This window comes from Struthio camelus, chromosome 3 (genome assembly GCF_040807025.1).
Source record: "Struthio camelus isolate bStrCam1 chromosome 3, bStrCam1.hap1, whole genome shotgun sequence".
NCBI classification, from domain to species: Eukaryota; Metazoa; Chordata; class Aves; order Struthioniformes; family Struthionidae; genus Struthio; species Struthio camelus.
This window is the reverse complement of record NC_090944.1, coordinates 47,625,658-47,653,234: the sequence shown is the minus strand read 5'-3', so window position 1 is coordinate 47,653,234 and position 27,577 is coordinate 47,625,658. Positions and strand designations below refer to the sequence as shown.

The window sequence follows — 27,577 nt, the reverse complement described above, 5'->3', positions numbered from 1 at the left end:
CTCTTCTTCCTTTTCTGTTTTCCTAGAATATAAAGAAAGCATTAAAAAATGCTTTATGTTCATGTCTGTTGTTGTAACAGTAAGAAAGGAAATTACCAATGTAGCCTTGTGAAAAGTGAATTGCAAGCGAATGACTGAATCTTTTTATTTTTGGTTACTGACCTGTTGCCTTAAGAGTTGTATCTAATAATTCAGTTCCGCATATTCACGAATGGTGTTTACTTAACCCTCTGAGGCTTGGGAAAAATCTCTCTCCGGGTGCCCAGGTTTTAGCACATTTCAATATCATGAAATGCTTTTAAAAGCCTTGTGAGCAGTGTTGAGAAAACCGCTTTAGGATGATATGCCTCTCCAAGGGAGATGCTTCAGAGTGGCAGGTGTCAAACTAGGAGACCTTCGTTCCTTAGCATGTTGTACTGGAGCTGTTTGGAGAAGAGCAGGTTGTATAGGCAGGAGGAAGTGCCGCAGGCAGAAGCGAAGGACAAGCCCTGAGAAAGTGCAGCCAGTAGCCTCACTCGGACTTGTTCATCCCTCTCTAGCTGTAACTATTCTCTCTACTAATTTCAGGGGCCTTCAGAAATTAATCTCCCCAGGATGCATTCTGCAGGGGCACCACTGCTCCTGGAGCTAGCAAGGGAATAGGATTGAAACAAACAACTGATTTCCTAACTGGCAGTATTAAGGGATCACCTTTGTGAGGTGATAGTGTAAGAAATATAAAAAGTATTATTACATTTGGAAAACGGTCATTTGCCTGGTTGGTTTTTGAGTATGGCATTCCTAAGCAGGAACTCTTAGCTCATGTTGTTCCAGGCAGAAGTGAAATGGCAGTTGTAATTGGTATCCGTATTTCAGAAGACTAAGCTATAAATAGTTGCATGTATGTTAGTTGCTCTCTGGGGTGAACTTCCTCAGTTTTTTTTTTATGTGCGTCAAGTAGCAACTTGACTGGAAACAAATAGATGTTCCATCTCCACTGCAAGGTCCATTTCAGAAATTGCTGTGTCTGATCTTCACCATAGGTTGGAATATGTTGTATCTGTGTATGCTTAGATAGTTGGGCATTCTTAGAGCAGACAGCTGACTAATCTTGTTTCATGAAGGATTTATTTTCCGTCTTCTCACTTCAGTTTTGGTTGTATCTTTTTTTTTTTATTTGTTTTTCTTTTATTTTTTAGTAAGTAACTGATGGCTGCTATGTTTTTCATGACATCTCATTGCTCTCAAGTTTCTATACTTAATTCAAAATCCTGGCTGTAGAATATTTTTCAGTTGCACGCTCAAGGGGGGATCATGGGGATGGGTCGTGCAAATATATTTTTACAAGGACGTTATAAAAAGCCATTCTGAATATGATTTTTTTTCTATTTCACTTTGTGCCTAAACGAAGAAGGCTTATGTGCTACTAGGATTATAAAATCTGCAACAAATGAACCGACTCTGAAGGAGGGCATTAACAAAGTTATGTCTGGCGAATCAGTTATTAGTAAACATGCGCAGCAGGTTGTGGACTCTTGCAGGCAGTATCAGCATGTAAGTAGTAATTAGTGTTGTTCCTAGTTATAGTACGTAGAACTTGGTTTACAAACCTGTTTTGTCAAGATCTTTTAATAATGTCTAATTATCGCAAGATTGGCAAATGCTGAAATACTGCGTAAAGACTTTCCTTTAATCAGATACTGATTTTTGTTTTTAAAATGTGCAAGTATAATCATACTGCTTTTTAGCTGCTTGGCCAAGTCAATTACATTGGTTCTGTGCAGTTACAATCGTAATGCTTGTTTAACTTCTTAAAAATTATCATCTTCTTATAGAGATTGGCATACTTTTAAATGAAACTTGTAAGTAAAAGTATTATGTCAAGAATGTTAAATAGTACTTACATTTGTTTATTCTGCTTCTGTTGCATTGAATGGTTAATAATATCTTCTGACTCCTCCAAGAGGACTGAATTTGCAATACTGTGATGGATTTTTCTTCTGCCTTACAAGTTTTAAAAACTTAAGTTTTAAAATTTATTTAATGAATCCCTAGATCACTGCTGCTTTTCAGTAGGCATTATCTTTAGTAGAATAACTCTGGTAGCTGTGTAGTGGCTATCGCCTCCAAGGGGTGTTTATTTCTTGTTATTTGTTTTTGGTTTTTTTCCCCTTTACATATTTAGGAAATGAGAAAGTAGCTCATTACAGGAAAAACCATGCAAGATGTTTTGCTATTAGAATGATGAGGGAGATGTTTTTTGTTTTGGTTTTGGTGTGTCTCTCCCCCCGCCCTCCATGCACGTTATGTAGTTGCCAAGAGTCGGACAAGACAGTTAAATAAAACTGATTGGGAGGAGGGGGAGGAATCCTCAGTAAACATTTGGCTGAGTGTAATGTTTCCCTGAATTTCTCTTTACCAGGACTTACCATTTTCTCCTATCAAAAGTTGTGAGAGAGAACTGTATTTGCTAAGGCGAGCACAAGTTGCAGAGGAAGAGCTGAATACGGCTCATGATTTGATTCAACAGCTAACCAGCACAGTTTCACAAAAGGAGCAAGAAATGGAGACAAAGATAATGGAATTGAAAACACAGCATGAAAAAGAGCGCTGTCAGCTGGGTCAAGAAAATTATGTTCTTCAGAGTAAGGTGCTCTGTCAGAGTAAGGTGCTCTGTCAGAGTAAGGTGCTCTGTCAGAGTAAGGTGCTCTGTCAGAGTAAGGTGCTCTGTTGTCTTGTCTTCTAGTCCTGTTAAACTGGAGAAGCATTGGTCCAGAAAACTCAATTAAGTTGTTTTAAATGAGTCGTTAATGAGAAGAAAATATAAACTAGCAACAGATATGTAAATATATGTGTGTGTACCAACTATTACATTTATTGCCCTTAAGACATGATCTTTTTTCTACAGAGATAACTATATTATCCCAGATTCTCCTGTTTTGCTATTTTGAGGGTTCTGTAGCAGACTTTTTGCAAAGATTTAATGCATTTTTAATGTGAAAAATGAATAGCAGTTTAAGGGATACCACTTGTTAGAGAGAGTAGAGTATCTATATCTATACACAATATATTATATCTATATCTCTACACATTCAGTATAGATCTATATACATATCTCTCTCTATACACTGAGTTTGTTATTTTGATGCATTTTTCTATGTTGTATTTTAACTATATAACATAATTGTATTCCCAGGGTTATTCCAGTATACCTTCCTGTCTAGATACATGAGAATTGGAAAGAAAGTATAATTTTATTGTTAATTTTTCCCAGCCTTACTATACTGTGTTCCTGTTTTGCATGAAAGCAGAACAAAGAGCCAACATTATTATTGGCTCATGCCTTAATGTATATTGGGTTATTTATAACACACTCTGAATTTAAAGTATAATCTTATAGAGAATTCCATATTGGTAATAAAACTTTCTTATTAACTGTGTGTATATTTCTTTCCAAAAGTTAAGAACCCTGGAAGAGCTGACTAAAGGAAAGAGTTGGATCCATGATACAGCAACTGTTCCTATCGGTGAAGAAAAATTGACACAAATAAAAAAAGAAATTGAAGATCAAGAGGTCATTATTCAGGGTTATCAACAGGTGTGCTGTTTTGTGCCATGCTCTAGCCAGTTTCAAAAACAGAATTTATCAATGGTTACTACTTTTCTGCTGAAAGCGGTTACCTTATTTACGGAGTGGAAGAAGTTTAAGTACAAAGGGCACAAATATACTGCACGTTTGAGAAATATTTTAACACTTGCCTTGTTTGGGGTAATTTTTCCTGCAATTACATATAGATGTCCTAAACTGTAAAAATAAGGTGACTTTTCATTTAACAACAGGGAAGATACTTTATGGCAATAAAGAACCAAAACCTTTTTGTCCAAAATGTAGTAGAAAACTGTAGTATTTCTTAGCAATATGATAATTATGGTTCCATTTTTAAGATGTATTTCACGTAGTGTGAGCAGTTGGTTGCAAGGAACCATATCAGTATGCCTAATGCATTACTCATTCAGTTAAATATAGAAATAGACAATGCAAGGTTAAATGACCCTTTTGAATACTTGTGGCCACAAAATAAGATTGGTTAGTTTAACCAGCTTTCCGGGTGGTGCTCAGCAGCCCTCAGTAGTAGAGGCACAATATCTTGCAGTACGGCTGCGCAGCTCCCAAATCAGTGATGCTTTTTGTCCACAGGAGTGGAGCATGGGCAAGCTGAGCTGCAGTCAGTTTGCACCCATTCATGTTCGTGCTTTTAGAATATAGTTAGATAGCTTTGCAGAGGAGCTGGCCTAGAAGAACAACTTCTTCTCGTTACTAAGTCTTAGCACCACAGTGGGCAGACGCTCAGACTAGATTGCAGAGGTCACTATATAATACTTCAGGAAAAAGCCAATGAAAGTAGATGCCCGTTTTAGAAATGTGGTAATAAAACATTTAGTATTTGCTTCCACTGCTGCAGTGTTTCAGAAGGCAAACTGCAGAAATCACAGAGAATGGTGTTTGAATGGGTAAAAGTAGAAATCACAGACAATGCTTTTTGAACAGGTAAAAGGATAATTTATTAACGTTCTTTGCCTGTCTCATCTTAGGAAAATGAGAAGTTATACAAACAAATGAAAGAGCTTCAAATTCAAAACAAGAAACATGAGGAACAAATGTTTAAGGAGAATCAATGTTTAATGTCTGAATTAATAGCCCTAAGGTAGGATTATTTAAACCTCTGACCTAAAGTCTCCATGGTTTTCAGTCATGCTTATTTATTTTTATTTATGAAGAATCACTGCAGTCTGTCAGATACACTGTTGTTCAGTGTTTCTTGGTTTTGTTGTTTTGTTTTTTCTTTGGAGATTTGACTCTGTTGTTTACAGGCACTTAATTCTTGGTCTTCCTGCTGATCTTACAGACCTGTGGGAAGGCTAGGTTCTTCCATGGGGGAATATTCCAGTGCCAAAATATAAATATTCCTATCCTATCAGAATGTATAATACATATATTGCCCTCATTCTGGTATTACAGCTCTGCTCACATGTCAAAAAGTTTTGATACTGTTGTAAGATATGTAGTAGATCAGGGCTCACAAGAGATCCTGGTAGTGGAGGAAGCACTACGTTCACTGCAGTGAAGGATGAGAAGATACTTGAGAGAGTTCTAGGTCCTGAAAGACTTGTGCTCTATGCCACTAATGAGGAAAAAACCCTAGCAATTGTTTATTCCTAACTTACTGATCTCTGCTTCTGAGAAGCCCCAGATGAGTTTCACTGATGCCAAGTGGGTTTTGGTTCCTGCTCTTAAGTAGTCATAACAACAGATGAGTTTGGTAGCTTGTGTAAGGTGAACAGATTTCACCTTACAAATTTTGATCATGCTTTTTTTTGTTTGTCTGTTTGTTTAAAACTGTGAAGTTGCTTCCTACTTTGTTTTGAGCCTGCACGGATTGACTTTATAGTACCAATTTTGGTTTTTGTTTGTTTTTTAATAGGCAACTGTAGTATGCCAAGTTGCCACATTGCATAACTACCTTTGCTGTTCTTTTTTTAGAGAAAAGGTGACTACGACTGATATCCAGTCACAGGTAATGCAGGGTCCTGAACCAGCCAGAAATCAGAGTTTCACAGAACTGATTTCAGAGCTTCGAACAGCACAGGTAGGTATATGTCAAGCCAATCATTCACTTACTCATATAAGCGATGCATAACCATTGATACAGTAGACCAATAATGTAAATAAAAAGTAGTAGTGGAGAATACTGCTGTTTTTACAATACTAATCATTTGCCACACTTAATTATCACAAATATCTTGTCAAATGCACCCTCAGAAGTAGTCCCCTAAGTCACAAATTGAGTGAAAGAAGTGTGCTGTTCCATTGTTCAGTGGCAGTTGTGAAACATCTTTGAGAGCTTGCAGAAGTAGTGATCTGCAGGTATTTATAACTTTCCACCTAATAAGACAGAAATTGAAGAGTGCTTATCACTACTTACTGCCAAATAGGTTCTAGATAAGAGCATGGGAGTGGAAAGAATCTATTGTTACTCACTCATGTCAGTTCTTTTACTGTCTGAAACATGCTTTTGTTTTTGAGGGGAAGTGTTTAGTAAGCTTCATGTTAAAGTTAAGGGTTTAGGGGATTTTTGTTTAGCTTACTGCCAGTGGGGGACTGTTCTGGCACGTGGTTCTCTGATGGTTAGGCCAGAAACTAAGCTGGTTTCTAAATGGTAAGGTGTGTGATAAAGGGAGCCAGATCCGGGGGGCTTCAGGGATCAGGGGAGTTCTCCTGGCCTGACAGAGCTGACTTTACACTCTAAGATCCCAGGGCTCCCCTAGTTCCCCCGGAATATGTGCTGCCGCTGCAATTCCCTGTCTTTAGGTCCAGCCAGTAGTGAGGCTGAGGCATATTCCAAAGATGGAGACATGCACACAGACCACGCTAACGTGGTTGGACGCACAGATAACAGAGCGATGCCTTTGCACATACCCACAGAAGTACAGATAGCCTGATCCTGTTTAGCAATCAGAATGGGAGTTCCCTAGCCATCACATGCAGGCATGCACACATGTGGATCCCTCCATGACCTCCAGCCAGCCCTGTACATGTGGTCTTATCTAGCAGCTGGCCCCCAAATCCCAGTCCCTCCCTAAGGACCAGCAGCCATAGAGCTATGGGCTCCTATGACCCAGCGCCCCCATCTCCAGTGAGCTGCACCCAGACCTCTTGTCCTACTCACCAGCTAGTCTGGCTTGAAGTTTGCTAGTGGTCATACATCTGTGTGCAGAACAGAGAGCATACGCTATTTCTCAACGTTTTTCTGTGCAATAAGAAGAGAAGATAAACTGCAATGATCAGGCACAGGGCTCAGCCAAGTACACTGACCAGCAGTGTACTTGCATTCAGCTAGGCCCCTTTATTGTCCTTTCTCTCCATTTTTCCCATGCTTGTTCTTCCACTGTCACTTTGATCCATCCTTTTCACTGCCCTTGTCTCCTCTCAGATAAACAACACACCCCTAATTACATTTTCCCATTGCTTCCACTTTTGCTATATCTGTACCCAAGTTTGGTATTTTAGATAACGTTACCTAGGTCATCTTGGTCTTGTACACTATCAGTAGCACAGTTACCTAGGTACTACCGGCCTTTCAAGGTTGTACTTCCCAAAAGGTCCCCAAAGATCCCCTCCAATTATCTGTAAGTTTGGTCTTTTCTCACATAGCTCTCCTTAACCACCTGTAAAATATGGCCATTTGTTATGGGGCTATCTGTATTCTTGTCACCTTCTCACTGTTAATTTTATGCGTCTAGTCTGTTCTTTTCTGTTCCATTAGCTAAACCTCAGGCCGAGACCTAGTCATCTGCCGGCACACATTAACATTGTGTCTGTTTTAATCTTGTACAGACGTTATTCACTCCCTTCTTGCACTCTGATTGTGTTCGTAGTTACTCCCTGGTAAACTTATTATAAGGATATTTTTACAAATCAATAGTTGCAATTATTTCTGTAATGTGCGGTGAGAGTGCCGCTCCTGATTGCCTGGTAAAGTTGTGCTCTCTGAAATAAAGGTAGAGGTGAGGAGGTGTCTGTCTTTACACTTTGAAATTGTAGAAGCTAAGTTAGGCTGTCTTTACAGGACTAAGCGGTTAAGAGAACAAAACTGAGTCCTGTGCTCAGAATAAGGCCACGTATTCCTCAAGGCAAAAATTTCTCATTTTGTGAGGAGGATCATTCTTAAAATTGAAGAATAGTGGTTAATGTCAGAGAAGGCAAGCAGGCAAAAATCTTGTAAGACAACGGCTCTTTTGAGACTTGTCTGTTCTCTGTATCTTGGAAAGATGAAGATGTTTGGAAAGTTAAGCTTCGTTTTTAATCTAGTTTGTGGCTTTGTGAAAAGATAGTACTGATACAGTTCATCCCATCTGTCCAAGTTACTGAGTGTTGTCAATAAATGTGGACTGTACATCCGACCACTTAAGCTATAGTCTTTAGTATTAGAAATAAGGAAAACTATTTTCTTTACTGACCTTTTCAAAGGGGAGATCTTGGAAGTGGAGAACATTCCAGAGGTATGTAAGAGATGACCTGTAAGAGATGGCAGGTTTTTCTGTGCCTAACTTGAATTTTCCTCTGCTCTACTTTAGCAAGCACTGAGAATAATACCAAATCTAGAAATCTCATTGCTGCCGTGGTCCAACACAACAGTTGTGATTTAATCTCTTTATGGAGAAAAAACATGTTCATTTTTTTATGAAAATCATGTGTTTAGGTTTTTTTTTTTTGTCTTAAAATTTTACCTAAAATTAAGAAGGAAGAAACTAAATTACATGAAGAAATAAGACGGCTTAAACAAGACAAACAAGCTCTTAAGGTAGACTTGGGACAAGCAAAGAAAGAGAGAGATTTAGCAAAAGTCCAGATTGCCTCCGCATCAGGTAAAGTACCCTTATTTTGCTGAAGAATTGTACCTTATCTGTGTTTCTTTTAATAAATATGTAATTAAAACTTGCTTTTTATTAAAATATGACCCAGGATCAAATACGTCTAGATCACTTCAAATACTGTCTAAACCTCTAAAAAGCATACAGTGAAGGAGGTGCCCCAGTATCTCCTTGGCACTCTGTTAGAAAACATTTTATGCTAGCTAGCCAAACCCTTTGTTGTTGCTTACTGAGTTTGACTTATTGTCCATCTCCCAGTGGGCACAGAAAATAGATCATTCATATGACAATTTGGTTCATCCAAGAAGATTTACTCTGCGTGTTAGCCTCGTTAGATCTACTTATCACAATTTTATCTATTTTTACCTATAACTCATGCCTTGTCACTTTTCTTGATGTTCTTCTCTGAACTCTTTCCAGTTTGACTTTAGCTGTCTTAATGAGAGGGCAGCCAGAAACTGGACTCTTTCAGCTTCCAGGATCAGGCATCACAAGTGCTAAAAGTTGCATTATTTACCTCCTCATCTTGTTTAAAAATGCTTGATCCCAAACTGGGAGGAGTATGGTTAATAATAAGAAGTGTGTATTCAGTCATCCGTGTTGTTAATGAAAATTTGTTTATTAGAACTTGACTGAAGATAAGTTCATCTGGGAGTCTGTTTTAAATATCTTCCATGGCAAACTGTGAGCCACTGAATACTATTACATATGAGAGAAAAAGTTTTTTGAAATACACTTGCGTTTAAAGTGCTCATGTTGCTCTGGTTTTAAAATTTTACTGTAATAGAATTGTCGAAGTCATAAATATATGAAGTGTACCTGAGAAGGATAGTGTTGACTAACTGCTTCTAAAAATTCTTCAGTGAAACAATACTGAGGGTGGTCTTTTATCTTGTTAGGTGAGAAATCATATGAATTTAAAACTATGGAAGAATCTTACAAACAGGAAATTGCTCATTTAAAAAGACGACTTCAGTGGTATGCAGAAAATCAGGATCTTTTGGATAAAGATGCAGCGCGTCTGAAAGATGCGAGAGAAGAAATTGAGAAACTAAAACTAGAGGTGATAAAATCAAGCCGTGTTTGTTTGTTTTTCATTTTTAGAAGTTGGAACTTAAAATTATTTCTGTTCTGTAGATGAGTATAATGTAACTTTGTCCTTCACAATGCTTGCATACTGTTCAAGAATAAGCATGTGAGTTCTTCGTAACCTTTAAATCGAACATGGATAGTTTTATATTCCAAATGGATATTCACTGCATATGCAGTCAGAATTGCAAGTGCATACTGCCTAGAACAGTTTTGCTTGCGTTGGATGTTTGATGATGCTTCTGGAAACAACTGTAATGTGATTCCTTAAGGCTTGCAAATTTGTTGGCCAAGAAAAGCAAGTACATTTTTGCATTAAGAGTTTGGAACATCTCTCTTCTCGTTCCTCTTTCATCCTCTTTACTGATCGTAGCGTAGGCAATATTTCTTCTTCTCCCAGCTATCGGTTCTAAGTTCCTTCTTTTTGCAAACAATCTCTGGTTGAGGGATGGGGAAAAAAAGAAAACGCTCAAAATACAAAGCAAGTGAAACTAGTGCGTTAATCTTTAGTAGTTCTGAGATGTGAATCGCCTGTTAGTAGATATGACTTAGAGTTCACAGGAATAAAGAATCTTACTAATGATAAAATATCACTGATTTTTAGAAGTTTCTTAATGGCATGTTATTAGTGAGATCAGATTAAAGGAGGTGCTTCTGAAGGAGAAGCCAGGGAGAAGAGATCACTTAAAGGCCGCCACATCAGACTTTTATCGACGTATGATTGGTGCACATCAGACTCTTAACAATATAGTACTGATCTGAGAGAAAATGTTGCATTTTTCCTGGGACAGACTGGTGTTTGAAAAAGTGAAGAGCTTTGCTCTCATAGAAACTATCAAAAGAGTCAAAAATTCTATGCCGGCATAAAAGTATTACTCATACCCACATTTGCAATATAGCATTGGTCAGAGAGAAACCAAGACAGGAATACTTGCAATTATACAAGGTGTAATATACCTGTACAGTGAAAGCAGTGGCTGATAAAGGTAGGAAATCCAATTTTAGAGTCAAGCTTCGAGTCTTCATGGCCAAATTTTATGGGAGAGCAGAAGCATCAGCTGTCCAGTTCCTTCCCCTGATCCTGAGAGTCAGCATCTATTTAGGCACAACGTAATGTTGTTTTTGGCTGTTGCTATATCTCCTCACGGACCATAGCCCTGCGAAACAAACTGTTTCCTTAACTGATGCTATAGTCATGCAAGACCAGTGTAGTCCGTTTATATTTTTTCATATTAACTAAACCTGAATACTAGGAGGATGGGAGAAAGAAGCACAAGATGTAATGGTTTTCATACAAGAGTGCCCCGAGTTGAAGTTCTCTTCTGGGTTTCTGTGGCTAGTTTCAGCTTCTTTGATCTTAAGAAGCTGTAATTTAGTTTAAGAACTTGAAGGAAAAAAAGCAATGTAGAAATTACTCTTACCAGTTCTTGACTTATAGAATGCTTCCGTTATACTATGTTTAGTTGAAACTTTTGTACTACAGGAAAATGTCTCTGAATATATATTTCAGTTCATTTTCTCATAAATTGGATAGGTCGAGAAGCTCAGAAGTGAAGCTGGAAATCAGTGTGTGCAACAGAAGAACCGTTTGAGGGACAGAGCAGCAGATGCTAAAAGAATTCAGGATCTTGAACGACAAGTATGCAATAATGTAGCTCTTTATGATTTAACCTTTGTTTCAGATGAGGTCTCTCAACGTGAACTAGATCCTTCGTAAGGCTAAAACATTGAATGAAGCCCCATGATAAGATAACTTTTGAACTACAAATGTTTTTGCCACAGTAAGCTACAATCGTGTGTTTTACGAAGGTCCTCCTCATCCTCCTACTGCGTTCTGATGAGATGTTTACTGATATCCCTTTTAAATTAAATTAAGGTTAAAATATTGTAGAGTAGAGTTCATTGGAAAGGCGTGAGGGAGAAAGCACACAGAAGCTTGCTGTTTATCTTCTGAGTCGCCTTCCCTCTCTGTATGCAGAAACCCTTCAACCTTATGATCAGCTTCAACCAAGTTTGATTCAAGAGCAGGGGTCTATAGTACATTGAATTCCTACAAGATTCTTGAAAGCTGGAAAAGTAGATAGCTTAAAATCCATGTTCCTGCTGAGGAAAAGACAGGAGGAACTGAGCTATCCTGAACTTTCAGGAGAGGGCAGCCAGTTAACGTTTCGGTCCAAATTTTTCATTGTCCATACTGATTTTTGCCTAATGGAGTGGTCGGGAAGTATGAGCAGGGAGCTATGCTGAGAAGGATGTGGGGGTGCAGGAAAATGAGAAAGATCCTCCACGGTATTTTAACCTGAAGAGTATAGAAAGCATCTTATTCGTAGATGAGAGGGGCTTTTATTAATCTTACACTCAGGATGCTTGTTTATTTTAAAGCATTCAGTGAAATAAAAAAGATGTTAATCTGTTATTGGAGGAATGATTTCAAAAATGTTATGAAATCTCTGTAACATAGTTGAAAAGTAGAGTGGAATGCGGAAGTGTTAATGTAAGTCCAGGAAATGGCAAATGTTTTAAGTTGTATTTGGCCCTTAATGTTGATAACGCTAAAAAAGTAAATAAAAGATCCATTTGATATGAGACAGTCTAAAGACCACAGCGATATTTTGTTTAAATCCAAGAAGTTGTAAAAGTCAGTAAGAGATACCGAGTCTTACTTGTCTGTTTTACGTTGGACAATCTGTTTGATCCATCTTACTTTCATAAAACTCTCTATGCACTCTGATTAGTCTTACTACAGTCTTCTGAACTTGTTCATTTACTTTAACTTAAGAAGAGGACTTTAAGATTAACTTTTTACAACATAAATGTAAGCAATGTGAGAAAGCATTATACTGAAAAGTCTTAAAATATGCATCTCTACTTCTCATTCTTCACCCAGCTTTTAAGTGGATTACATTTGTTGACATTCTGTCACTGTATTTCAGTTCACTTTTCATCAGAATTTTCTTTTTTGACTTCTGACTTAATTTTCTTTTTGATAGATCAAAGAAATGGAAGGGATTCTAAAAAGAAGGTATCCAAATTCTTTGCCTGCTTTGATTTATGCTGCTGCTGCTGCTGAGAAAAGTAATGATCTTTCAGCTAAAACAAACACAGTTGATTTTTTGGAGAGAAGAATAAAAAAGTTGGAAACAGAACTTGAGGGTAAAGATGATGAAGCTAAAAAAAGTCTCCGTGCTATGGAACAACAATTTCAGAAAATAAAGGTAAAAAAACTGGGCGCTTGTTGCGTAGCATACTCTACTCCAAAAGTAATGGTAGAAGGATACTGGAGTCTAACACAGAACAGTGGTGAAAATTGAAGGCAAAGACCATATTCAAGGAAAAAAACGCTCAAAAATTTTGACTAGAATATCAATGGCTTGGGCATCTGAAATATAAATAGCACTGAAATTGTTTGTTTAATATCGAAACCGAGAGGACGTGTTCCTGGGGCATTAATCATTCTGTCCTTACAAAGAGCATATGTGGATTTCATGCTGCAGATCAGAGAAGCTGCTTGCTTAATTCCTTGCCGTATGAAAGGCTGTTGTTTGAAAAGTTGTCCAGTTTTACTTTTTCCGGGGAAAGCCGAGGAACACTAATTGTTCTATCCAAAAATTATATGACAGCAAGTTTGAAAATGTGTGTTAGGAAGTGTTGAAATTTGGCATTTTACTTTATGGAAAGGTAAACTGCACAGGTGTTTAACGAACAGGAGAGGAAAGCATTGGTCAGTTGTTCTTCTTTCTTTCCATGTGAATAACTTGCCAGGTTTTCCCCACACGCTAATAAGAGGTAAAATCCTTCTAGATTTCCTCAGCTCTTTAGGGAGAAAGACTCTGTGTCCCTCGGCACTCATACTTTTGTTTCTGGGATGGGGGGGGGGGGGGGGAAGCCCCAACAACAAGCTGTCCTGTTAGAATGTATTGTGATAATTTAAAAAACCAGAGGTATAATTCTGAAGCATGTGACAATAATACTTGCCAGCTGACACATGGCAAATACATAATGGCGGATTTAAACAAAGATAAAGATTTATTTTGTTATTTCTTTTGATATTAAAATGAGATGTTAATTTGCGTGGCCAAGCTGTTAGCGTCTGAAGAGGACAAATTGTATAGAAATGAAATTGAGGGTTTCTTGTTAGTTTAATTTTCATTCCCTTAGCTATTGTATCCATTGTGAGTGGAGGATGAATTTGTAGTAAATGTGTTAAGTGATTCTGTTTTACAACTGACTTTAATGTAACTCATTCACTAAAACTCACCAGTTTCTGAACTGATTGAGTATAGTATTGTTAGCAATACTGATCTGTATCTTGTGTTATGAGACCTTACTTCAGGTGTGCAGTACCTTTTAAAGAATAACAAAAGAGGTAGTAATAAACGTACAGTTGAGGAAAGTGCTTTCTTCTCCATTCTCCCAGGTACAGTATGAACAAAGACTCGTAGAGCTTGAGCAACTACTTGCCTATAAATTGATGAGTGAATCGCCAAAACTGAACAGTGATAAAGCCAGTTTTACAGAACTTGAACAGGAGCTTCAAAATCTAAAGGAGACCCATCAAATCACTGTTAAAAACCTCCAGACAGAAATTGAAAACCTTAAAAGTCAAAATTCACAACTAACACTTGGAAGGAAAAAGGATACTAAAGACTTGCAATCAACAGACTCTCAAGTGAAACAAGCTAACACAAAAGAGAGACTGTTAAAACTAAATCAAGAGCTGGTCACCAAAAATAGGGAAATACAAAACCTGACAAAAACTGTAGAGAAACTTCAAAAAGAAAGGAGAATGATGTTGTCTGATGATAATTTCAGAAATAAAACTGATAATAAGGAAAATTCTACAGAGATCTTGAAAAAGAATACCTTAGCAAGAGATGCAAGGAATGCCAGCAAGAGCGAGCACTTGTCAGGCATTTTCAACGATGATAAAGTATACCAGCCACATACCTTTTCTGATACTAGTATCTCGGAAGTTCTACAAGAAAATAAACAGTTAAAAGATGACCTGGAAAGACTGTCTCTAGAAATGAACCAGCAGAGGGTGAAGTCTCAAGCAACACTGGCTTATTCCGAAAATCATGTAAGAAGGTAAATGTTTGACAGCTGCTTGCAAAAACCTTGTTGAAGTATTGACTAATGCAGGATTGTAATGAGACGTGTTAACCTTCGAGTCATGCGTGAAGCTAGCTTATGTGTGGCCAATGGTCTACATAAACTTCATTTCTACTCTTGTCATTTTTCAGTGCAGTGTACCATCACAATTCTTCCTCCAGGCAGACCTTATATATGAATCCTGTTCATCAGTGCTACAGATTGTCATGGTTTTGAGTAAAAGGATCTAGATGCTTTATGTTCATGTGTTGTATAGATTTAATATTTGGTTATCCATACCTTCTTTCAAACTGGGACATTCTTTCCTGGAATTTACTTGACCAAACGTAGAAACTTGGTTTCACGTAGTCTCTCTCTTGGCTCCCCTTATCCTCAAAGGAGAGGAAATAGACATCTTTAGACTGCAACACACTTTATCCTAAAATAGATAACCTGAAATATGACTGCTGAGTTATGATTTAAAAGCACCTATCTCTGTTGATTATCATAAGGAGACCCTAAAAAGGCGATTGACTCGGTTACCTGTATGCTAGCTGCCTCTAGTTGTATATCCAGCAGTGTGGTCTTCCCACCCCGTTGCCCCTCCAGGGCAGTAAAATTAATGATAGCGTTATCTTGCAGGGCATGGTTATGAAATTTTCAAGATATGCCACCTTTAACGTTTGTGGTATTTTTACGTGTTCAGGTAAGAAATTTCTCTCTGTTTTTGAAGAACTATCTGCCCCTGTTTTACCCTGTGTTGTTTTCTTCTCCTGCCCAGGATGCAGGAAGACACAGCAGAATACATTGCAGCTCTGAAAGCTTCCCATCAGAGGGAAATAGAGAAGATTCTTTGTCAGCATGCGATGGAGCATTCTACTTCTAAAGTAGCTGAGCTACACAGCAGAATCTCAACACAAGAGGTAAAATACGGTAATTGGACTCATTACACACCAGTATCCTTAAAAGTTACCAGATTCTAGATTACGTTATGTCTCTTTGAAGTAGGATGTATTGCTTCAAAAATGGGCTTGTGCCACTGTGTATGTGTGCGTTAAAATTTTAGGAGAGAATGTACACAGTATGAAGGTAGTGACAGCTATCCATTAGAGCTATTGGATTCAGTGTCTTCTTTTTTTTTTTTTTTTTTTAACTGAGGACAGTAAATTGAAGGCTGAGACTTGTCTTCATATATTACACGTGTAAATGCGGGCTGTTTAACAATCCAAGTAACTTTAGAGGTAGCACTGTTAATATTTACATAGCTTATACCTGCAGTCCTACAGCACTGATTAGATTTTTAGTGTATTTTTCCTGAATAGGTTTTCAAATGTTGTCATGGGTATTTATGCTAATGAAGAATATTTTCAACCTTATTGTAGATATTAATAAAACATCTCCAAGAACAAATCAATGAGCAACAGAGACATCAGGAAGCCCTTCTAGTTTCACAAATGCGAGAGGAACTCCTACAAAAAGAGGTATAAAGTTGGGGCTGGGGGTGCCTTATACTGATAGAAATCCTCTTCATTTTTGTCCTTTTAAAGTCTCAATTATACCATAAAACAGGTCTTAAAAACAGTATCTTTGTCGGTTGTTCCTAGGTGAGTTAAATATGAAAATGCAGTATATTTTTCTACTGTGAGCAGGAAAGCAACACAGATCGCAGCCTGTTATACTTAGATCTCCTTTGATTTTCATGAAAGTATCTGACATCTGTGTAAAAATTGACCAGTAGGTTAACTCAAACATTCATAGCCTCTTTAAGACAGTTGTGATGGGTAGGAAACATACTACAGGACTTTCTCTTTATTAAAAGGATATTTTCTTTTATTATTATTTGAACATAAAGACGCAAAACAAAATCTTCCTTTTTTTTTTCATCTTTCGTTGCTACAAAACTGATTTGGGCGAATATGTTCTTGGTTATGTCCTCTGCCTATGAAACTTGGTCTTTTGAGAAGCTTAATTGTCACAGTTCTGAAATTCACTTCTGTTGTTTTCAAAATGGGTATCTATCTTTTTTCTTCTTCCTCTTTTGATAAGTGTATAGTCTAAAAATTACACTTGTTCATGTTCTCATTTGGGGGGTTAATTTTGCTTAAATTTGCTGGGTCTTTAGCTCAAGCTTTTTGACGTATTGGTTATTTGTTTCATTCTTGAGGTGCTGCCAATATGCATTCTGCATATGTTTCGTTTACCATCCCTTTGATGTATGAATATTGTTAACTTAACATCATTTTTATAATAGAGTGGTTAACCTGCAAGTGTTGCTAAAAGGAATTCTTGTTTTCTGTAAGTAATTGAGAAAACTTCAGATGTTTAATCTCATTTAGTGTCCCTCTTAAGAAACGAAAGAAGCATCAGCATGCATTCAGTACATACTTAATACCATTAATCTGAATCTCAGTAAACTCATTCAATATTTTTCTTATCCATGCAAAATTCTAACTCTTGTTTGTGAAAAGTCATCATAGAAGAGTCAGGGTTTGTAGGGAGAGAAGGAAGATCTTTTATTAGATAAGCTCTGTATTTGCAGAGTAAAGACTCATAATATGAATGTAATGATAGATGTTGCTGCCCTTCCATACAAAACTTGTTTCACTACAGTGATCTATGTATGTTTTTATGTATGGGCACTTCCTCCTGGGGTTACAGGGTGAGAGTATGAGACAAATGTTATTCAACAGATCTGTTTCTTCTGTGCCTGTTTGCCTGTAGCATCATTAATAATCTGTAAAGCAAACTTGGTGAGGGGGGGAACGACTCACTGGAGGTCAGTTACTATACTAATCTCAGAACTGCCGCTCATGGATGTGTTTTCACTAACTTTATACTTATATAACACATCTCAGCTTGCATATAGGACAGCTTTGTATTCTGTTGGTAGCAGAATATATGAAGCACACTTTCTCCTGAGGCGTTTTTCCTTCACGTTTTTCCTGCATTTTTCTTGTGTCTAATTGTTATTGAGCTCGTGCAGCAGTCTTCCTTCAGTGGAGCAGCTTAGCAGAGAAGCAGCAGTGAGTTATTTTCACTGAACTTAAAGCATTAAGACTTCTGCTGTTTTGACTATGTGACTACAACTGGTCCACGGGTCCAAAGCTGCTAGAGGCACAAAGAGGCAAAAATGTAATAACATAGGCCTTACTATTTTAGAAAAGCAAGTTTAAAAGGGGAAATAGTAATAAGCCACGTTTGAGTCATTTCTGAGTAGAAGTGAGAGCATCTTATGAACCCTCAATGCTTCCAGCTACTTGAATTCAGCAGCAGAGTGCCAAGGATGGCTAAGCACTTAAAGAGGGTTAACAGTAATCAGATATTGGATTTTGAGAGCCAAGTATTGTCGTAAAGGATCAAAGATTTCAAAGTTTTCATTGTAATTTACTTAAGAATTTGGCCAGAAAGACTTAGGATATTAAATGAAGAAATAACAACAAATTATTTAAAATATGCAAAGAATAAGAATAAACCACTAGAATATTATAAGAATTTCTGGAGGATTATGAAATCAATTATAATTCATTGGTTCAGCTGATTTGACCTGTAAATGATTAGACTGAAGGAATTTGTAATCATGCTTGTTAGCAGTATGCTTTTTCTTAATTTACTCCTTAAAAATGACCTTCTCTGATGCATTTTACATGTGATCTTTATCCAGTGTGTGAAGAGATTGTATAAGAACGCTTTATTATAAATTTTCTCAATGAATCTTGAGTATGTTTAAGAAGTACAAAAATTGTCTATGAATTACCACTTTATAAAAATACACTATGAATAATCACTTCATAATATATTATGGACAGGATTGGATTTAATAAAATGGAGCTAGATCTTTGTATCTTCTTTACCTGGAAAAAATAAGAGTTTAGGCCACTCTTTACAAATGAAAGATTTTAATCTAAATCCATGAGCCCCTGTTTAAGCTTTTAAAAATGAGGTTTCTGTTTTACATCTCTTTCTGTAGCTTCTGAATGGAATGACTGAACAATGCAAATATGCTTTGAAAGGAGTCTGTGTTATACAGTGCTGAACGTAATGATCACTATTTTCATAAATTATCTCAAATTTTAGGTGGCAAAGTTGTTGGAAGAATTGAGAGAGGCTAAGGAGAGCCACAGTCCTGAAATGAAACACTTCTTGTGCCTAGAAAAGAAAATCAGGCGTATAGAGACCAGACATGCAGAAAGAGAACAAGCACTTCAAAAGGTAAACCGGAGCACATCTGCATTTACTTTACAAGTATAATTTATTGGTTAAACTGTAATTTTGCAGTACTTTCACAGATTTATTCAGCCCACACTTGACAGGCCTGAGGTTTTTTTGATAAAGCCACACTTCTGTTTTGGTGCTGACTGATGCAAATCAATGTAGATGCAGTCCTAATCAACAGTTCCCTGCTGTGGCAAATAAGATCACTTGTACACGACTTGCAGATCAGGTGTTTACAGGCTTGTAACTTCCCTCATAAAGCATGGCCTCCTTAGATCAGGTTAAGCAGGGGGTTGGACCAGATGACCTTCAGAAGTCCCTTCCAACCTTATTTTGTTAAGCTATGATATGTTGTAATTTTAATTCCTAGTCCTAGAAACTCCACTCAGGAAAGCTGCATTAAATTTGGACAATCATCTTGCAGCAGTTTGCCACATGCTGTTTTTAACACTCTAAACAACGTAATTGCTTTGTCCTATACAAACTAAAAATGTGGGGATAAGAACATTGTCTAATGGTGGTTGGAGAGCTGGATCTTCTTGATACAGCTTCTTGTATCTAGCAGTCGTATTACTTGAACAGGTAAAACAATTTTGCATTGATTCTTACTTCTTCTGCTGCAGCTTCCATCCTGACTTTCTATCTGGGGAGTTTCTGTTATCTAGAGATCGTTTTGTATTCCATGTAGGTTTTCTCAACACGTTCATCACTTAAGTGTCTTCCATTAGTGTTTTAATTCCTGTTTTATTTAAATAAAATAGATTAAGTCAAAAAAGGGCAGTGGGAGTGGGAGGTGATCGAACCTGCAGCAATTCTTAGTTTGTGGAGCCTGTTCTGCAGTTTTGACCCAGATCTCAAGGAAGTTCAGTTTTCTGCACAGAATTGTTATTGATGGTAGTAGGTTTTATTCTGATACAGAAATAGCTTTTTTACATCAGACATTTAATTTTTTCCTCTAAAGAACTGGGCATAAAACGAGTCTGTGGATTAAGAATGAATCTCTGCTGCCATTGATGATTTCGTTATCTTTGTTAGCTTTCTGTCCTGCTAAAACATCTGTAAAAGTTGCTCTTTTTTTGCTATTAATTTGTATTTGCATAATGAGATGATTTCTTTAACATTTCCATAAAGCGTCTGCTGCTCCCTAGCCTGTAATCCAGCTCCGCTGAGATCCACACCTGACCCGTATTTACTAAGGTGTTTTGTGAAGTATTTAAAAAAAAAAAAAAAAAAAAAGGAATATTCTAAGCAGCAGAACTACTACTAAGTAATTTCACCTTTCTGGTGTTATAGTAGCCTTGTTATGCGTTAAGCTTTGGGTTTTGTTTGTTCTAGTTTTGCACCTTTAATTCCTTGCATTGGGGCACTGAACGCTCCCTAGAATTAATGATAATGAACAGAACAATTTAGAACGAGTAATAGCTCCAGGACTTTTATCACAACAGGGTGTTTTCTGATTGTTCATAGAATTCATGTGGTTTTTAAAAGCAAAGTAATAGCACAGAACGTTTGCACACGAACATATAGTTCAAATTTGGTTTGTTTCTACTGCGGAGTATTCTTTAATTAACGCATTCAAATGCTATTCAGAAGGCTTGTTTTGAATACAGAGGGTTTTATGTTACATGCTCAGCTTTGTCTTACGTATTCAAACTTTTAAGTGCTGCTTTGGAGAGAATAAATAAAAATTGTCCTGAGGCTCCTCAGTCAGTAATGAATTCTACCCTGCTGTCATTACTGCAAATATTTAAAGAGATTTATAGCTACTACCAAAACAACTTTTTTTTTTTAATATTCCGAACAAATTTTTCCTATTGAACGTCAACACTGGGCTTTGAGACTGAGCATTAAATATAATGGTGTGATGTATTTTAGCAAAGGGGCTGCATTGACTAAAGAGTGAATATTTGGCTAGAAAGTTGCATACGGCTTGCTTGTACTTGCTTGTTTACAGACTTGCTTGTAATTTGCAGGCAACACAACTAACACAACATATACCTGATGCAAGGCAAACCCACGAAGTTGAGAAGTGGAGAAGACTTGCACAGCGGAAGAATCAAGAACTGGAGAAATTTCGAGTGGAATTGGATTCAATATTAGATGTTTTACGAGAACTGCAGAGACAAGGGGTTGTTATTCCGGGGCCTAATTCCAGTGGATTCAGCGTGACAGACAGCTGTTGGAAGACATGATTAGATGTGAGTTGATTAGAGTAGCAGAATTTCAATATACAAAGTTATGTATAGAAAATATTATTGAAAGTCATTAATGTAATACTTGTAACTTGAATTACATGCCGATTTCATCTGAAAACTTGTTTGTCCAAAGGTAGAGTTGCACTGAGTAACACCCCACTCATATTGTACATCTTATATTTTGTTAGTAATGGAGTTCTCTGCAAAAATATTTTTGAAATATTAGAACTACTGAAGATATTCCATCAACTCAACTACCATTGAAAAATTCCATTTTATGCTTTCAGTCGCTGTAGAACACGCCTGAATATTTTTAACTCGTCTTTGTAACTTTGTGTTATATTAGTTCCTTTATGAACAATTTAAGTAATGTGAGCTGCTAATATTTTTAATACATAGTGCTATCAGTATTTTTCATTTCATAGGGCATGAAATCCTCTTTCTACCAACATTTTGATTCTCTGCCTCAAACCGCTTCTCTCCCTCTAATTTCCTTCCCTTATCTTAAAAGATCCCCTTCAAGCTTGTAAATGCTTGAAGGGGTTGAGCAGAGCCAGAGCAGGTGTTTTCTGGTGATCAAATCCAAACAATTTTTTGTTTACTCTAGATATTCCCAACTCTGGTAAGAATGATGGCAGAGCAGTCTAGCTGAATTGTTATGGGGGCAGATGCAAAAAAGCTTGTAAAATACAGTTGCAAGAGTAAGTTATCAATACCCTTTTAAACTAGAAGGATGTATTGAGTATGGGGCGGTTGGGTTTTTTTTGTTTGTTCGTTTGTTTGTTTTCTCTGAACTGGCTATTCTGGGTCTGATTGATAAGAGTATTAGTGTCTTCATAAACTATCTAGACAGAATGAAGTGGCCTATCATATGTAAAGACCACGTGGTAAAGCTCAGACTGCAGGGATATATTGGTGGGCAAACTTAAAATTCTGGGCAAATTGAAGAAAAAATAGGCTTCAGGAGGGACAAAGGAAATCACTATACTTACTTAAGAAGGAATAATCCGCTGCACAGATTTGGAACGTGGATACAACTTTCTGATGAGTTGATTAGCATCATAGCAGATAAGCTGAACGTTAGCCAGTTCTTCCCTCCTTTATCCTATTGGCAGGTATACATCTACATATAGCCTGCAAAATACTAAATAGCCTGGAAGGAATTCCTCATAGATCACTAAGGTGCAGCTCTGTGTGTTGAGCTTTTGTTTCCTTGTTTCAAAAGAACATGGACACACGGGGGCTGCCCAGCTCTAGAGAGGAGACTGGGGCAGGAAGATAAAAGATGGCTATTACAGTTTTTCTTATATGAAAAACCTGCTGCTAAGAGGACAGAAAAAAGGACAAGTAGTAAATCAAACTGTAGTAAGGAACATCCATTATAGTTAGTTAGTGGCTGGAAGGACAGGTTTTCTAACAACAAGCTCAGTAAAATACTAGATTGAAGTCTCAGCACCACATGGCCTTAAAAATTACATAGAAAGCTTACATTGAGGTTGTACCACAGTCAGTCAATCAGCTGTACTTACATAAGGCAAAGATTAAAGCATAGATGGACACGAGGACCCCTATTTTTTGTAATTTTGTACAGTTTACCCTATAGTTTGTATCATTTGTTGAACTTGAAGCTAAGATTTAAGTCAGTCAGTCAAAAGTAAACTACAGTTCAGGGCTGTGTGTATGTAGCTATATGCCATGCCTCTCTAGGGAACAACAGTAAAACTAACACATTTTTGGCTTATCTCTCTAAGCATGTGACTGAGCATGCATGCAGAACAAAGTATAGCAAACTATACCATATTGGTACAGACAGTAGCTAACAGTACAAAATTTTTTTTTTGAGAATTAATGATGTGCAAATATGAATAGTGTATATATAGAGATGATAAATTTAGGATTAATATGATAATCATCTTGGTTGTGTCATATTTGGGTATCTTCAATATGCTTAATATGGAAGATTTTGTTCACAAAGAATAAAGTTGTAAGCTGCATTTACACACTTCAGACTATACTTTGTATCAGCTATGACCAAGTAGGCTATATTTTCTTAACGAACAAAAATTCGGGACTGTTTGTTTTGCTAATGAAAAGGTAAAATTCCATAATTTCAACTAATTTATTTCCTGTATTGTTTGTAGTATATGATGTATCACTTACTTACTTTATTAAGTAAGTAAGTAAGTGTGGAAACAAAAGTAGGATTTTTTTTTTTTTTTTTTTGAACCACAGCACCATTGTGTGTCTTTAGGGAGGCCGTGCCCAGCACTGGTGGAAGCATTTCTGGTTGCTGGAAACTCTCATCCTTCCACACTGTCGTTTCTAAAAAGTGCTTGTGTGCTAATCCCTAGGTCAAGAGAGGGCTAGCTTAACGCTTGCGTATTATTTCATTTGTACGCTCTTCAAAAATTCTTGTATTCAGTTCTCAGCAAATGCTGGTACACTTTATGTAGTTTGAATTAGTTCTTTCTCTTTAGGTTTACTTTATGGAGTAGGGATAATGTTGTTTGCCTTTACTGTAAGCATAACAAACATGGTCTCTATAGTTTCTTACACTTTTAGTTGTATGTGTTTGTTTATGGGGTTTTTTTTTGTTTTTTAAAAAGCCATTTGCCATGAAGTAGCCACTCAACACAATGATGGAGTAGTTGTTTGGAACAGCTATAGTAAGAGGCCCCCTCTTTTTACAGAGTACAGTCCTAATTTTACCTTAGCTGCTAAAAGAGGGAATTATTAGTCCTTGACTCTACAGCAATCTTGAAAGTAGAGAAAGGGGAAAATACCCTGGAACAGAATAAAAGCTGACAAAACAGGTCACTAGCTGTTACTCTGTTCCACTGAGGCTTTCAGTGCCGTTCTTCAGACGATCCCTCTTGGAGTTCAGTTGTTGTATTTACAAGCATACATTTTATTATAAATGTATAGATTTTTTTTTCTGTTTGTCACACCATATTATTTCATTATATATTTCCAGAAAGCATTATTGTGAATGGATGCAGAAGAACTTAAAACAACAACAACAGTCCTTTGAATTCTGCTGTGTTTAGCTGGAAGTAATTTGTTTAAACACAGTATTGTAAGCATTAGGGATGTAAGGATTTGATTTGTCATATGTGAATCTCTTAGCAAGTCCAGCAAGCATCTAGTGGGGGTGACTCATTGACCTAGATTACAGAGAACACATTTGCTTCAAAAGAAGAGGAAAATATGGTGCACAGAACAGCATCAGACCTCACCATGGAAGCTGTGGCAGAGAAGTAGAGGCAGTGCACTCGGTAAGGTTTGCTGAAATGCATATCAAAATTATTCAGGTAATAAATAGGTTGTTAACATGATGGAAATCTTTATTTGATAGTATCTATCTGTCTATTACATTTTGCAGCTTGCCATAAATGCTGGATTTAAACTGTCTTTTTAAAGAGAAGAAAACTGCAAATCTGCTGTTGCTCAGGTTTTGCTGGGAAGGGGTATGGGTCAAGTACTGCACTGACTCTTAAACAGATTTCAGAAAGTTCCTCTGATAATGTTGAATTGTAATGTTTAGCCTTTCATACAGACACCTATCAAAAATAAGAAATTCCTGCTCTTGCTGTACTGCATGTGGTGAAAGGCACCAGCTCTCTGCTGTCCTTCCTGCTTGTCAGTAGCAGAGCTACAGAATAAATTCAGTCTGACCACAGTGCCATCAGCTGATTTTTTTTTTTTTTTTTTTTTTTTTTAAGCTTAGTCCTCTTTCCCTGCCAGGGGATAAGGCTGAGTGGAGAAGGAAGAAGACCACATTTTAATTCTTCCTCTGCCACTGTCTTGTGATGAAGATACATGGTTTTTGTGGGGGTTTTAATCACACTGTAGCAAAAAGGTCAGTATTAAAGCACTTCAAGCTCTACAGCTCTGATGCATAAATACTAAAGAGCATCATAAATACCTGTCACTTTCCATTTTAATGTCATTGATCACACATCTGCAGATGATCATTGTTTGTTTAACTTTTTTTTTTTAAGGGTTCACAAGTAAACCTTGTTCACACAAAGTAACATTTGACAAATATATATCTGCAAACTGCAATACATAACCTAACAAGCATTCTTAAGGCATACATGTCCATGGAAACAAACATTTGGGGTATCCTAGATGTAGAATTTAGTAGTTTCCTCTAGCCTGAACTAGGGGAACTCCCCATGAAGTTACATCTGGCATAGGTGTTGTATTTATGCATAAATGTATTAAATCTACCACTAGTGAGATATTTGTAACTAGTGAATTTTGAGAAAAGGCTATGAAGCAGGTAAATAGCCCAAACTGTAAAAAGACTTGTACTAATTCCGTTTTTAAAGGTGAAGATATGTATGTACATCATTAAATTGAGTACTGCTTTTAAAAGATTACCCCAATCAAAAAAGCTTTTGATTACTTTGCCTCTTGTGGGCTTCTTTGGAAAAGATGCTGAAGTTTTTTTAAAACCATCATACAAAACACCAACCTACCCCCTTCTCATAAGACAAAGCACCTTAGCTTTTGTTCTTCACTCAAACTAATAGATAAGTACCGCTTTAACATAACTGTTCTTCAGTATTGCAGAAAGTTTCTGCATTTGCCTTTGACTACTGTTCTCAGGCTGAGGCAGAGCAAAATCTGAATTAGACTGTATTGCTGCTACAGGGCTTTTGAAGTGTTGGGGGAACCTGTGTGGAAGTGTGGGCTGCCAGGTTTGCTCTTTAAAAAACAGCTTGAAGGAATTTGTAAAGACAAAATGGAGAAAAGATGAAAAAGGAAACTAAGGTCCATCAGGGAAGAAGCGAAGCAGGTACTGAACACTTAAGTACCTCTGCAGGATTAGCACATGCACCAGAAGAACACTAAACATACAACATGAATGTGTTGTAAGTTAAGTAAGTTTGTATAATCCCTTGATGATATTAAGTACTTTTCACCTAGGCATTAAGTGCAACCAGCATCCATATACATTATTAATTGCTACTTTTGGGCAGAAAGGAAAAGTATGCATCTAAACAAAAGCTATCAAGCTTTAAGATGTGGGAAACAAAGCTTTTGGTTAGACCACAGGGAAGAATGTTTTAAAAGTGAAAAGCTTGATTCCCTGATATCAAAAGAGACAGATAATGATGTTCTTCTGCAATTCTGGAGCTTTGCTCCAACTTGAGGCAGTGTTTCTGTTTTCAGCTGAGACAAAGGGGAATAAAAATAGATCAAACATCACACACAGCAGCTCGCTTGAACAGAAGCTGGCTGTTAAAGCTGCATTTAGCAGAAATAACACTTTGTTTGTGAGAACAGTATTTATCACACTTGCTCTTCAACTCAGGCAAAAGATTAACCATGAGATAACTAATATTTGTTTGTACTCCCTCAGTAGGAAGCAGTCACCATGTTCAGAAGGCAGTTTTTCTCAGGTTGAACACTTGAGTGAAGATGAATTGCCTGCCAGAGCCACCTAAGATTTTTCAGCAGCAATGAAGACGACTGCCGTAGCAAGATGAGTCGTCATTTCCCCCAGGCACCACATATACAGACTATAACGACAAGTTTTGGTCTGTTCCAAAATTGCATTTTAAAATGTTTGAGATTAAAAGAACTATAATCTGCTGAATATCACAAAAGGGAGGATGAAGATTTTCTGACTTCACTGGAAAACACTTTTATTTAAGGGTAGGTTCATGAGATGGATTTTTGACTGCACAGAGATTATTCCAGTGCTGTGATGCCTTCTGGACTCTCCAGTGAAGTATTAAGGCTCTCAGTACAGTGCCCAAGGCAGCAAGTGTTACAACAGGTTTTTACAAACGCCAAAACACAGAATAAGAAAGTGCTAAGGAAAGGGACAGGGATTAATTTGAGGAGAGAAAAGGGAAGTCTGCAGCTACAGCCTTTCTACTTGTAGTTATTTGCTGTAAAAGACGAACTTTTCTGTACTTTAAGGATACTAGAGCCATGTATTGCAATCTACTAAGCTTCCCTTCAGCGTCCTCTAGGTAACTGTATTTTCAACAGTAATTTGCTCATTTTTAATGGCCCTTCCTTTAACCATAATCCCATTACTTTAAATACAAGGAAATGGTGCAAGAAATCACATTTGAAAACAAAAAATGTAGGTATAAGTGATTAAAGGCACAGGACATTAAACCAAGTGAGGAGTTATTCTTTCTCTCCCCTTCCTTCCTTAAACACACAGCTCATTTGCTATTTCTTCTTTTGGTCAAGTGAAGGAGAAGGAAGAATTGATCATCAAGTGTCTAAAGAGCGTATCGGCAAGCCAGCTCTATCTTTTCTCTCTAACATAAAACATGTTATATACAAAGCAGATTACTTTCAAGAAAATCAGATTAGGCACATTATCTTGAATCCTCTAGTTTGATTTGACTTAGGAACTTCCTGCAGCACACTCCTACTCCAAACCCAGCAAAGGAGTTGAACGTGTTTTTTCTGCATCCCCTGTGCTTGCTCTAAAACCATTTGGGCATTAGCTACGCAGCTCAGCAGAAAGCTGAAAAGTGCTTTTAAGTGCAGCTAAGGTTCAGAACTTTAGTCTTAAAAATACAAAAAAAACCAAAACAAACAAA

General features: G+C 37.2%; 1 protein-coding gene across 11 annotated transcripts in view; it reads left to right on the top strand.

Annotated features, from left to right (window-relative positions):
- Window positions 1-26,611, top strand: part of CEP162 (centrosomal protein 162) — a 51,369-nt gene extending 24,758 nt beyond the window's left edge. For 4 of the 11 annotated variants that reach the window (XM_068937676.1, XM_068937673.1, XM_068937682.1 and 1 more), the window contains 15 exons: window positions 1,391-1,533; window positions 2,402-2,629; window positions 3,440-3,577; window positions 4,573-4,685; window positions 5,522-5,627; window positions 8,280-8,406; window positions 9,312-9,475; window positions 11,036-11,140; window positions 12,492-12,716; window positions 13,919-14,589; window positions 15,374-15,515; window positions 15,975-16,073; window positions 18,667-18,801; window positions 20,778-21,002; window positions 23,974-25,405. In XM_068937676.1, coding sequence (XP_068793777.1) covers window positions 1,391-1,533; window positions 2,402-2,629; window positions 3,440-3,577; window positions 4,573-4,685; window positions 5,522-5,627; window positions 8,280-8,406; window positions 9,312-9,475; window positions 11,036-11,140; window positions 12,492-12,716; window positions 13,919-14,589; window positions 15,374-15,515; window positions 15,975-16,073; window positions 18,667-18,801; window positions 20,778-20,996 — 2,615 coding nt within the window. In that variant the 3' untranslated portion in view covers window positions 20,997-21,002; window positions 23,974-25,405. Of the gene's footprint in view, window positions 1-1,390; window positions 1,534-2,401; window positions 2,630-3,439; window positions 3,578-4,572; window positions 4,686-5,521; window positions 5,628-8,279; window positions 8,407-9,311; window positions 9,476-11,035; window positions 11,141-12,491; window positions 12,717-13,918; window positions 14,590-15,373; window positions 15,516-15,974; window positions 16,074-18,666; window positions 18,802-20,777; window positions 23,002-23,973; window positions 25,406-26,370 lie in introns of those variants that run through there. The other 7 variants (XM_068937679.1, XM_068937675.1, XM_068937678.1 and 4 more) reach the window with 5 other exon arrangements.
- The last annotated feature ends 966 nt before the right edge of the window (window positions 26,612-27,577 follow it).